The sequence below is a fragment of the Fringilla coelebs genome (assembly GCF_963513975.1).
Source record: "Fringilla coelebs genome assembly, chromosome: 1".
In the NCBI taxonomy this organism is placed as follows: Eukaryota; Metazoa; Chordata; class Aves; order Passeriformes; family Fringillidae; genus Fringilla; species Fringilla coelebs.
The window spans coordinates 70,429,631-70,443,103 of NC_140028.1; the positions used below are offsets into that span (position 1 = coordinate 70,429,631).

At 40.8% G+C, this 13,473-nt stretch overlaps 1 protein-coding gene across 3 annotated transcripts in view; it reads left to right on the forward strand.

Moving 5' to 3' along the window:
• The window catches only part of GRB10 (growth factor receptor bound protein 10), a 144,593-nt gene that overhangs the window by 76,737 nt on the left and 54,383 nt on the right, over positions 1–13,473 (forward strand). For all 3 annotated transcript variants that reach the window (XM_084214070.1, XM_084214071.1, XM_084214072.1), the window contains one exon: positions 11,518–11,734. In XM_084214070.1, coding sequence (XP_084070196.1) covers positions 11,518–11,734 — 217 coding nt within the window. The remainder of the gene's footprint in view (positions 1–11,517; positions 11,735–13,473) is intronic.

Consider the following 13,473-nt stretch of genomic DNA (forward strand, 5'->3'; position numbering starts at 1 on the left):
TAAGCCTTTCTAGGTCTGTAAATACGTGGGCATGCTTTTGGCGGAGCAAACCAGTCTTCTTTGCTTTTCTGGGCTGTATTTCAGATGTGAAACAGAGCTAGGTGAGCAGGTTGTCTCACCTCTTGAGAACACTGGCCCTGTGTCCACAGGTTTTTGGGGCGTCTCTCCTAAGAGGGGTGGCGGAGTGAGCTAAAGCAGTGCAGCGCAGGACATTGGCGGCCTGCGAGCTCATTTGAGCGTGCCAGTGACATCCTTGTCATGTGGGGTAAAAGAAGTGGGGACAGCCTCATAAGAAGTGATGGTCTGTTAACAGAGTACCCTTAAGGGAAAATATCCTGTGTTCTGTTTCCAGCCTTGTTCTGTGGATGTGCAAGGAGGTGAGTGTAGGCAGGGCATTGGGCTCCACGAATGCCAACTAGATGGAGAAGAGCAGCAGGCTGATTTCCCAAAATCACAGGGTATGCCCTGCGTACCTGAGCTGGGAATGCGCACAGCTTGTGAAATCAGGCATGTGGATCTCAGAAGGAAAACAGGCATAATGGAAAAGTTTGGTTTCACTCATGTAGAGCTGTGATGAGTCTTCTGCATAGCCCACCTGCGCATTTCCCCTGTGGGTGAGCCTGATCTTTACTGATTTTCACCAGTGCAGCTTACCTGTGGAGTATAAATCATGAAGGACCAGGCTTTGCCTAGCTGAAAAGAAAGGAAACTCGATTTGGTGAGTTCAGAAGGAACATTAGCATATGGTTTTCTTAGGCCTAAATAAAGTCAGGCTGATGTTACTGATTTTTAAGGAAGTTTTGAATGGTAAATGTAGATTACTTGTTCTTTTGTATTGTTGCTGGTCTTGGGGTAGTTGTTGGTGACATAATCCTTGATTAGGGTTGTGGGTTTTTTTGGTTGCTATTTTATGTTAAAAAAAACCAAAACAGGTTGACTAATGGGAGTTCTTGGAATCAGTGTAGTCATGGCAGAGGGAGGCATCACAGAGCTTTTATAAATGACTGTTTTCCTCCTGAGCGGAGTGGGGTGCAGACACCTTCAGCGGTGGCTCCACACCGCCATTTGGAATGAGACTGCAGCAATATGCTTTGCCATCTGGGGATCCGTGCGACGGGACTGGAGCGTTCCCTTCTCATGCAGTGGAGGTTCACGCTTAGTTACAGCAGTAATTCCTCTCAAATTATCCACTCTTTGCTGACAAGGCCAAGGGAGGAGATCTCCTTATTCTGCACCCCAAAGGACTGTGTGATTTTTCAGAAGCAGCTGCTCGGCTTGCCTGAAAGAAGAGCCTAAAATAGACAGCTGATTAGGGGACAGCATATCTGTGTGCAGATGAAGTTAAATGTGTGCCCCAAAACACTGCTCCTTTAGTAGGGCAAAGAAATGTAGGGAAAGCTTATATCGGGGTGCTGCCTATGCAATAAGAGGATATCTGGATGACAGCTGCCTTCGTCTCTGAAGTGAAGCTAAGGTAGTTAGGCTTGCTCATCATTATTTGTTGGGTACGTGGTTTGAAAGTCAAGTCAGAGGTAATTTCTACTGTTCTACAAGTAAGTTTCTACAAGTCCCCAACAACCTCTTAAAGGAGCCTTTTTTAATGCAGTGTTGCAATTCCAAACAACTCTCCCTCAGTTTAGTCTCTTGTAGATATTTTACCAAAATAACAATTGGAGTTAATACTGAACTATTAAAGCAACTGATAAAAAGAAAGCAAAATTACCCTGGCAATTAAGCATTTTACTTTTTCACATGACTTTGGTTCTGTTAAGTTTGACAAGAAGTGCCTTAAATATGAAACATTCCAAGTCGTCTGCTTTGTAAGTCCATCGGTCATAGCTAGGTGACTATTATATGCTGAAAATGCAATATTTAATTAACTTGGAAGAATAGCTGATTCATTAATTGCTGTGTGCAACTTTTGGAACTTATATTAGGTCCTCAAACATGCTTTCTAAGCCAGCAACAAACCTGTTTGAAGCAAAATTCAAAACTCACAGTTTAACCTTAGGAATAAAGGTTAGCTCGGGTATCAGGTGATGAGGGACACGCCTAATTTAATAATAATAATAATAATACTTCAGCACCAGCTCTGCAGACCCATCACTTCCTGATGAAAAATGCTAATGGACTTTCTGGGCTAATCCAACCACTTTTTACTTGAAAGCTTTGTTGAAGTTGTTGTGGAGTGGATTTGAAATGAAACCCACTATGCAAGAAGGCTGGAGTTTGCTGGCTGCCAGGCAGGGACTCCCCCAAGCAGTCGGGCAATGCTCTCTTGGAGCAGCCGCTGGTGCTGGAGCAGGCAGGGCGTTGCAGACTTTGGCTGGAGCTCCGGCAGCACGTTAGGAGGTTATGCGCGATGTTTCCCGGAGCGGGGATAAAGCTTGGGCTTCCTTGGCAGGATGGGAGGGACTAATCCGTGCAGTGGTATTTATATTGATTTGTAAGGATTGTTCAGCTGGGATTACTCAGCTGGGTATTATGGTGTTTAATCAGGGAGGGAGAACACAGGTTCCCGAAAGGAAAGCAATAGATGCTTCGGCTGTTTTTAACTTTGCCTTTAATAGCTTTAGATTTGCAAGACATGTGTAGCTCTTCTCATCTGTGTGAATTTTAAACTTCCTTTTGAACTGTGACTTGTGTAGTAGTGTTATTTGTCTATATTTGATTAGCACTCTCACTTTTTTCTTCTTCTTCTTGGACAGGCGCAGTAAGAATAAAATATCCAAGTAAAACTTTTGAGAAGTACTATGAGTAGAAATCTGTATATGGAAAATGGTAGAATAAATTGGGAAAAATAATAATTTTTTTTTCATGTAAACATAAGAAAAGTAATTATTAGGTATTTTGAAGCTTTTTATTCTGTTTCTGATATAGGACTGGGTAATCTCAATAAAAATGAAACTAAACCTGACCTTTTCTGTGTCAAATTGCAGCTCTCACTGATACAAGATATCTTTTTAAAGCCATTCTCTCAGAAATATGACTGTCTAATATAATGTGCAGTCAAGCATTTATCCTGTGGTCATCTGACAGTATTTCAATTCCCCTCTTCATTGCCACCCAGTGTTGTGCTTCTCCAGCTCTGACTTGATAGTTCCTGAATGGCTCAGTAGAATAACATGGGTTTGCCTGTTGTCTGAAAAGTTCCAATGGATTTTCTGTTTGTTTTGTATGGGCTGCACAGGCCAGGAGCCCTTCTGCTGCTCAGGTGTTCCACACACACTTTCTCTTGAAGGGTAAGTGACAGTCTTTGTATGATTATAATTTTGGGATATATTGGCAGGGCTTGCTTTCTCAGTTTTGCTATTGAGGTAATGCATCAAGAGTATGGCACCCAGTTTACCTCACCAGGAAAGTACGACTTGAATGGAGAATCCGTAGGGTCAGTTGATCTGCCTGTGTCTCATGTTCACTCTTTCTTTTCTTTTTAGTCCTGAGTTAAGGGTGGGCCACAACAAGGCTATAGGTGCATGACTACTCCTCACAAAGTTATGACTTAAGCTTTAGTTTTCCTTCTGTTCCTGTCTCCTTTTGGGCCAGGAAAATCCATCTGGCCTGTGATGTATTGCATCTCTCACCAATATAACTGTTCTGTCCTTGAGGGTTTTTTTGAGGATTGGTCTACTCTGATCCCAGTTTAGTAATTGAAAGAATATCCCGTTCTGCCTTCTGTGGTGCTGCTTCTGTCTGGGTAACTGAGGCTGGTTTGGGTTTTCCTTGTCTTGATAAACCCAAACAAAAAAATGCTTTCTTTTTAAAGGTCTTTATCAGTCTTTTTCTTAAATCAATCAATTAAAAGCAGGTGACATGAGAAAAAGGTACAGGAAAACCACTGAACCTCATGTTCATGGAAAAAACCCACAGATGTTACCAGTTACTTGAAAATCAATCTTTCCACTGGATTTTGTAATCTGCTCAAGAATTATGGTTTCCCAGAGGTCTGCTTAATCTGGTATTCTGCTTAAGTGATGTGCTTACTCAATAGTTACTATACAGCAGTGGTTGTGCAGGCACTGGCCTGCCAAGAGGCTGACCGGCTGATTGCTGTCATCAGCGATAGCTGCACCAGGGTGTGCTCACCCAGCAGGAGGTGGGCAGTCCCAGTGTGCAGTGGCACAGCATCAGCTGGGTCCTGTTTGGCTTTGGGTTCACACTTTCACCTGATGCTTTTTTAGGAAGGAAGGTATGCTTTCTTCTCTCTCGCTCTTCCCTTTCCCCCCCACCAAAGCTAGAAATTTCCTTTGAGAAAACGGGTATCAGGAATTCTGTTTTCCAGAGGGTCTGCGTGAGTCTGGGAAAGGGACTGGCCATGACTTAACATATTTTAATCTTCTCTCTTATAGTTGGAACACGTGCAATCAGAATTCTAGATGGTTTAGATTATTTCCGTGGATTTCAAGCCCCTCTCATGCTGATGCCATTAGTGCTTCAACACCTGTGTGTGCAGTAGAGTCTAACAAGAGTTCAGCAGTGGTGATGGTGATATCCACACACAGCAATTGTCTGTCAAGGCAACCAATATCCATCCACTCTGCAAAAGGGCCAACCTGACTCTGCAGTCCTTGGGTTAGGAATGGGATGATGTACAGTGGGAATTGCTTCTGAATGTTATCTGTGAATAATTGCAGCACCATCAAAGGGCAAAACCAGTAAAATCTCCATCAGAGACATACTTTGCTGTGGTTTATCCCCGTAATTAGCAAATAAACCATCCTTGTCCATCCTCTCTTCCCCCAAATACCTAACTTTCATCATCTTCACTTTTTGGGATGCCAGGCTTCAGGTGTGAACTGGACAAAAACTTATCATTTTTTTAGCCTTCCATCTTTTTCTATCAGAATTCCTAAAACTCATTTTACTCACTAACCCACAACTTCATTCCTTCCTGCTGCAGGGCACCTATAGCCAGTTGTTCCTGTTACTCATTGAAGCTTCAGTTTTTTATGAGTACCTTTCATATGTAGCTTATTCCTATAATTGTTACCTAGCAACATTAATTTTGTTCAATTTAATTTGTCTTCTATTTCAAGAAATCTATCAGGTGTGTTTTGAGAACATATCTGGAGCCCAGCAATGAATCTTTAGAAAAGAGGTGTGAAATAGTAAAGAGAGTTCCCTCCAGCACCTGTAATTAATGTCTGTATACTTGGTGTTAGCCATCACAGCTGTACCGGCAAAAATGGGAATAGATGTGTGTGGTGTTTGAAAATCACCTGGAGAATACTGGAGCAGTTACAAGTTCACTGTTGATTTCTCTGTGTGGTTCTCTGGTTTCAGTGTGCTCAAAGAGCACAGATGCCTATCTCAATTTCATGCTCTTTTTTCAACCAGCATCTCTGTTTTTTGCCCTTCTCTCCATGGTCCATTTAGCATTGTGCAAGCTGCACATGCACTGATTTGGCGTTTTGTAGGCAAGTAATCGTAGTTACAGTACAAAATAGAGGATTTTACTTAAGCTGAAAGACGTTAGAATGCAATGAAGGAAAGAAATGCAGAGGCCCATAAGGAGACTTACAAGGCATATAAAGTTTTGGGGTTCAGGCTTGTAATTTTTAATTCAGACTGTATCTGCTCTGGGGTTAATGATGCCTCTAAGACACTAAGTTGTGTTTGTTTCTTCTGCTTTCACTTTAAATGAACAAAAAACCCCTGTAAGCTTCTAATGTTCAATTGAGGCAGTCTTGATATTTTTGTAATTCTGTCTGACAGCCTTCTCTGATCTGGAGAACAGTGTGAAAGCATAGGGTTTGCAAATGTTTTTTTATATGTCTTTTTGTTTCTTGTGCTAAACTTCCCATCCATATGGAGCTTTCAGGAAATCAGGAGGGGAGAGATTGCATAGAATTGGAGCTTGATATTGGAAACAGAGGGTGTCATTCAGCTGTAGCATCACTGTAGAGGGCACTGTGGGGTTTTTAAAAAATTTCAAGAGATCTGCTTATTATCATCCACCTTCTGTTGCACGCGTCTCTCAGAGGTGTAGAAGCTGCCAAGTACTAAATACATGCATCCGTAGGGGGCTGTGGATACCAATTGTATGAAAATTACAGATCAACTGGTGCCTGTGCTGTTAGTTTAAGCTGAAGCCAGAGTATGGAGGGATAGGAGACATTTGTGTAAACATAGCAAGTGTAGTAACATGCTCAGAGAGAGAAAGTAATAGGAGGAGTATGAGTATTACCTAGAACGGACTTCTTTTTGCATCATTACAACTGGGTGTTGTCAGTAATAGTACACTTTCAAAAAATTGGAGTGATGGACATTTCTGAAGTCTTTCTAAAATGGCATTTGGACGTGGTACTGGAGGGACATGCTGCAGTGCTCTTGTGCAAAGGGTGCCCTTAATATGAGGGGTAGTCTTAGAAAAGGGTTTGTATACACATCTCACGGTGGTAATCCTTACCCACATTTTTGATCCTAAAACATGAGATTTACACAGTGCCAGAACCCTTGCAAAAGTTAATTGCATCACCAGTATGAATCAGAATAACTTACATGTGGTTTTAGAGTATTTGAAACAAGATCTTGAGATAGATACCACAAGTAGTTTATATGTCCTTTTTTTTCCCTTTTCAAACTCTGGTACAGTTCTTCTGTTCGTTTTACTATAAATATAATTTTCCCTGTATCACCTGTGATAGTGTTTCACTGCATCATCAATGCAGGATGGTAGGCTGTATGCGCCTGTATGTTCCTTTTCTTTTGCTGTTTCCATCTGTCTCCTTGAGGGTTAATTGATGTGTTCTGGAGGGGCTGCTCACAGCCTGCATACCATGCTCTACTCAGCTACCTTCAGTGAAATCTTACATTAGGTATATCATGGCTTTTTTGTTTTGTCAAGATGGCTCTTGAATGTGCTGCTCTGAAACTCATTTTGCTGGTGTTAGGTTGTCAGATAGGAAAAGGTGATCAATCAACAGCTGCCTCTCTGTATCAAACACTTGTTTATAGATGTGCTGTTTCCTATAGTAAAAGACTTAATTCCATGGTGACAGAAAAGTGCTATAGTCTTTTTATAAATCTTCTACTGAATTCCTAGTAGCTCTTGCATCAGTTATCTCTGGGAACTGATACAAAGGGTAATGCTGGATGATTAATTTAAAAAATGAGCAAACAAGCAGGCAATTATTTCTTTTTTTAAAATAAAATGTTTTTACAAGCCTCTTAAATCACAACTAATTTAGATCCTGTGATGTTTTTCAAAGTGTTCCCTATGAACTGTGGACCATATGTGAAAGGGAAGGGTGTTTGCTGAACATTCATTTAGAGGCATTAAATGCATCCTGGTCTGTAGTCCAAAGCTGACATTCTTCCCATGTTTATCTCTGTTTCAGTAAATAGAATTTCTGCGATGCAGTGAGCCCCTTAACAGCCGTGAAAATACCTGCTTTCTTCAGGAAGCTGGCACAGCTGAAGATGAGCAGGATCATTTCAGCTTTGTGTCGCTTCAGAATAAGTGGGATCCTGCTTAAACTGATCTTAACGTGTTAAGCTGAGCTTAACATGTCAAGGCCAACAACTACCAAAATAAGTAAATAAATGAGGATCTAGGGGATAGAGAAGGGCTAGAAGCAGAAAGGCAAGTGGGACATGGTTAAGTACTGATTAAAGTTTGCTCAGGCCTAATTTAAGGGTTATCATCCCTCCTATATTATGCTTGAAAACATTAAAAATGTATTCAAGGTGCTTTTTTTTTAAATGGAGCATGACAGCTTACCTACCTAGCTAGCTTAACTAGCTTAGTAGAGTTTTTGTAACAAAGTTTTCCTCTTTCCTTGAATGGAACTTTTAAATCTTTTCTTGTAATTGAAATAATGATTTACTTTACCAAAATATTACTTGCAACATCCAGTGGAGCTGGTTTCTGAACAAAGCCAAAGTTTAACAAATTGTGGGCAAAGAAACAAAAGGAAGTTCAGACAGCTGCCAGCGTGTGCACTTTGGTTCTAGTTTGGGAAAGAGTCTAGTTTGTTCACAGAAGAGTCTACAAAACTGCCAGTACCCTGTCCACCGCCAGAAGTATGTCAGACCTAGGTTTTGCAAGTGTTCTCATTTAAAAATGGCAGTCAAAAGCAGAGGGCTGTTTGCATGTTTGTGTGCGAAGTAGCCTCAGTGCTGTTCAGTTGAAATGGAAGAATAGACCTTGAATATCCACTTTCCTACTCCTTGATTTTATGGCAGAATTCAATACAGATTAAGGAAAATATCATTTTGTATCCCTGGAAGTGTGTGTATGCAAGATATTTGGGGAGCCTCAGCTACCTGTAACTCCGCCTGCTGGATTCTTCCAGGTCAGTCACGAAGTCTGTGTGTGCCTACTTAGAGGAGGTACCTTGTGCTGTGTTGGATCAAAGTCCAATAATTTGTAAATTTTGCTATTAACTAGCAAGCCTTCTCAAAGTCAGTTTTGTCAATGTTTTTTTTTCTGCATAGGGTTGTCTTGATGGAGGCGGGATCTCACTGGTTGGTAGAGGGAGATACTTTGAAGGATTGCACTGTATATGAAAAAGCCTTCTGAACAGTATGCCTGCATATGGTTGAAACAGTTAGAAATCCTATGGAGGGCTTATTTGATCTTTGTTAAGTTAAACTCTGTGGAGAGCCATCACAGTAACATACTGGATTACTTGGCAGGCTGAGACATCTGCTGGCACTTCCGAGGTGTAGGCTACAGCAGTGAGGTTTCCTGTTGCATCATGCTGAAATCTCTCCAAAACATAATGGTATTTAGTAGTAAATGCCATTGTATAGAGATGGAACTGTATGAAATTTAAGATTGCAGGCTTTGTCTTGAAAAAGCTTGAGGATCTTAAGGATCTTTTGCTCCTGCAAGGCTGAGGGCTATTATTAACAGTGCTGCACCCACAGAGAAAAGGAGCTGACAGAGAAGTGAAACCAGATTCTGGACTTCAGTGCAGCATAAGGAGAACTCTATATGCACCTTGTCAGTGCCTGTCCTGTTAGAAATTGAATTTAGGTGTGTAATTGATATACTTAAATGCCTGCTAATGGTATTCAATGCTTTAAACTATGTACTTGTTTTGCTTAGTCTTTTGTGTGAAGTACCTCATTTTATGCATATTAGGCTACTTAGGACACCGTTGCAACTATTTGCTTATTCAGGGATAGCTTGAGATGACTCTTAATCATTCCTCCCATGTTACAATCACCTGAAAACTTAATGATCTTGCACGCTAATAGCTTTGTCTAAATTGTTAATAAATTAGCACCCTCAGGGACCAAGCCATATGGACTTCCACTGAATAGATGCCTTTACTTTCTCCCCTTTCTGCTTTTCACCATGCTAAACAATTGCTGTTAGTTGCTGTAATTTACTCCCTGACTCTGTGGTCAGGGTCTGTCTTTCATGTCTCCTACATCCAACCCCTAAGCTTTTACTTGACAGCCATCTGATACCCTACAGCTCAGTACATAGATGAATGATAAAATTTAAAAGCCTTGTAATTCAGCCTCTCCCTCTTTATACTCCTACTTCTGAGGTTCCCTTGTGATTGCTCGAGAAGTGTTTTTGATATGTCCTCTCCAAATAGGATAAGAATCTGGAGGATGGAATGAAATTTAAATTCCAGCTCTGTCTCAAGATCGTTAAAAATAGCAGGAAAATTATTGTAGACTTTGTCCAAGCAAAGCAAAGCTTAGATTGTTGAAAATGCATCAACTAGCTAATGTACAGAGAAGATGGTGTAACCTAGTGAAGGTGAGTCTTAGTCATAGTGTTAAATACAAAAATTGCTGTTAAATACAAAAATTGAGGGAAATTGCCGTAAAGAATTGAAAAGAAGAAACCTGTTTGTGGGGTGACGTGGTCGCTTTTTTCCTTTCAGTTTTGGTTTGGTTTTTTTTTGACATGTGTTCAAACCTTGAAATCCTCTTGAGTACATTCTAAGGGAAGGCGAAGTGGCTGTTACTTCATAGTAAAGAGCCTACTGACTTGCTGTGAGAAACATGGTGTTTCAGGTCACTAAATAGAGCTCAGGTATAGGGGCATGACCAGAAACCTGTTTAATTCTGAGCAGGTCTTTTGTTCACCCAGCACTGAGAAGGGAGGTCATCAGCATCCCAGTACAATTGCCATGTAAATGCCGCGTTCAGATCTCATTATGGTTATCAGGGCATGTTGTTGGTGGACAGAAATTGAGTGATGCTCTTTTAGATTATATCCTCAAGAAATGTGATATTTGTACAAAATCATTTATGGTATCTAAAAGAAAATAGTGCAGCTAGTTGCAAGCTGCTTCTGGTGATTCATTTACCTAAAAAACATGGCAAAAGAATGAATATTAGAAAACACAGTGTGTTTAAGCTGCAAAGCAGTGTGTGTTTGCCAGCTCCATTGCTTGCCTTTACTTTCCATCCCTATCATGAAGAGTTTCATGAGACAGAAAGTTTGCAGGCAGCAATGTTATGTTTTGCCAGGCCAGTTGACACAGCTGGAAAATAAGGGCACATTTTTGGCTGTACAAAGCTCTGTTGGGTCAGGAGTAACTGTTCAGGCAGTGGCTGTGCTGTAACCAGAAACAGATATCGATGTGTGTGTTCATCAGCCTGCTGAACTCCTGATAGGGAGTGATGTAACTTGTGGCTAGGGAGTAATTACAGTGCTCTGCAAGAGGAGTTCAGAGAGTGGTTAGTGCAAAGGGCTTGCAGAGTTCTCTTGTCTTGCAGAATAATTATGATCGTTAAGGAGGAATGATTCAGCACAAGTTACTTATTTACAGTGAGGTAAGGTGGCGTATATGTAAAGGTGGGTGCCTTTTTTAGGGACTGATGTTCCTCCACCTAGCCACACCACATCCTTGGCTGATTTACTTTCTACTCTTTAAGGAGGAAGTCTATCTATCACACTGCAAGAGCAAGGATACAGATAGATCTTTTTATATATAATTCACTGGACTGCCCTTCAAAATACCATATCACAAAAATACGTAGGATTTTTAACAAGATGTAATAATTACTTGTATAATGATGTCTTCCAGGACTGCATCACTGTTTTAATTTTTTTTTTCCTTCTAAATTATTCAGTCTTGCAAAGTATTTATTACAGTGTTGGACAATCTAAACTTGATACTTTGCCAAGGCAAACTGAGGTATTTGTAAGTGATACGCTTTGGAAATATATGGCAGTTTATCAGTAAGTGAAGTGGTGCTTCACATTAGCATCATCATTGTTAAAAATCCCACCAAATTCTGGTTCGATACACACACACACACATATATAAAGAGAGAGAGAGAGAGTAAATACTATAATATTTGTTCTGTGTCCATAGCTTTTCTCCATGGAAGACAAAACAAATCTCCATTGACGGCTCTTACTTGTTGTGGTTTTCTACTCTAAGAGAAATGCATTATTTCTGCAATAATAATTTGCACTGTAAAAATGTAGTTAAATAATTATGTTACAATTTTACTGAAATTTAGTCTTTGCTCTTGCCACATTTCCTTTGCCTGGGACTTCCAGATGTGTTACACTGCCTTTGTTTTGTCTTTCAGATGACGATGTGGACCTGGAAGCTTTGGTAAACGACATGAATTCCTCATTTGAAAGTTTATACTCTACATGCAGCATGCAGTCGGAAACCACTCCACTCCTCCAGAACGGCCAGCTGAACCGCAGCCAGCTGCCATCCTCGGGGCCCAGCACCCTGCAGCCCATGTCCCCGAGGCAGAAGGTGCAGCGCTCCCAGCCAGTGCGCATCATGGCAGTCAGGTAGGGACAAGGCACTCGCCTCCTTTTCCGTAAGTTGCCATTAACTGGCTTCAAAAGAACTATATTTCAAAATAGGAGATCCACTTTGGTAATGAATTTGGTGTTAGACTGAACACTTTTTGCATAGAAAAGTGTACTAAGCAGGTGAAGGATGTAATATTTCCACGTATTACCACCCTTCTTTTAGTCAAGGTTTGATGTTTCTGCAGTAGCTGATTTGTAGAAGTAGGTCATTGGTACCAGTTGGCAGAAGGTATATCCGTATTTGGATTTTTTTCTAAATTGTTAAAACCAGTGCTCTTAAGTCTGGTGTCCCCTGACAGCCTATAGGTTTTGTTAAAGATCACATAGACAGATGAGGGTATGCTTAACTACTTTTGATATACGGCAAGTGCCTCTCTCTTTGTGGAGCTTTCCTGAATGGTAAGACCAACAAACAAGCAAAAAAAAAAAGAATATCTTAGTTATGTGTCTGTTCTTCCCAGAGCATTTTCAACTCACTCACTTCAGTGCACTGTGTAAATCATTACCAAAAAAAAGTGTTAAAGTTGTCCTCCTGTTGTATAGCTGAGGACTGGAATTCAGGCTTCAAGTGGAAAACTCTTGATAGTGATGGGAAAGTATATTGGTGATGTACAGGTTCTTAAAGTCTTTTTAGGCAGCAGGAGGAAGGGAGTTCCTGTCAGCATGAGTAGGTAAATTAATTTCTTTCCTGCTGTTTAAGGAAGTGAAAAGTAATAATATAATAAAAAAAAAATTCCATGTGTAGAAGGGGTGGCTTCTTACTCTTAACGCTGGTGCATTGCTTATAGGAATGGTATATGTAAGGCAGCTTTTCTATTTGAATGGATATGCAGTGCAGCTAAGTCAGCTAATGATGCCATCAGTTCTACAGGTATTTCATAGTTACCTCAAATGGGGCTGTACTGGAAAATGTACTCTCTGGAGTACTGTAGCTGAGGATATTTTGTAAATATCTCAGTCAAAACACCTAAATTATTTTTGGCATTTAAAAACTTAGCAACTCTTATTTTGAGAGCACTCTGCCTTTTTGAAATCTGTACTTCCATACACACCAGAACATCCTGTGTTTATCATCATCAAAGAAGGTAATGGTGAAGCTTTTATTCAGGGTTATCTGGACCCATCTTGTTTGCCGCCGGAACAGAGTGATTTGACTGTGGTCTCTGAGCAGCGCAGGTTTACGTGTGTATCAGTTATGAAGTAAATGATCCACTGGCAGCAGTACAGCCACAGTACAGCGCAGAGAACTCCCAGCTTCAGGAAACCACACCTTTCTGATTGTATTGGGTCTGTGGTTCCACTTCTTACAGTGGAGGTCAGTCAGAAACTTGCAATACAGCACCCTGTTACACAGACATGACATGTCTGCTGGTCTGAAGAAATCTTACACTGTCCTTTTACTCTGTGCTGTAGAGAACATGGGCAGCGCAAAAAAATATTTATGAAGCATGTCAAGTTGTTGTCATAGTTCATAGTTATGGTTGGAACCTGCTATTTATTGCAACCCCCCAGATCTGTAAGACTCATTCATGGAATACCAAGGCAACTAAATCGCAAGACAAAGTTACCTGTGGAGCAGATTTCACAGTAGTTAAATTTTGCCATCCCCCAGGTACAGGCAAAGACAATGAGAGTACCCAAAGGGGAGATGCTGCCGCAGGCAAACTCAGCACTTGTCTCCCAGGCAGCTCTGCTGAGAAGGCTTTGCTTGCTGA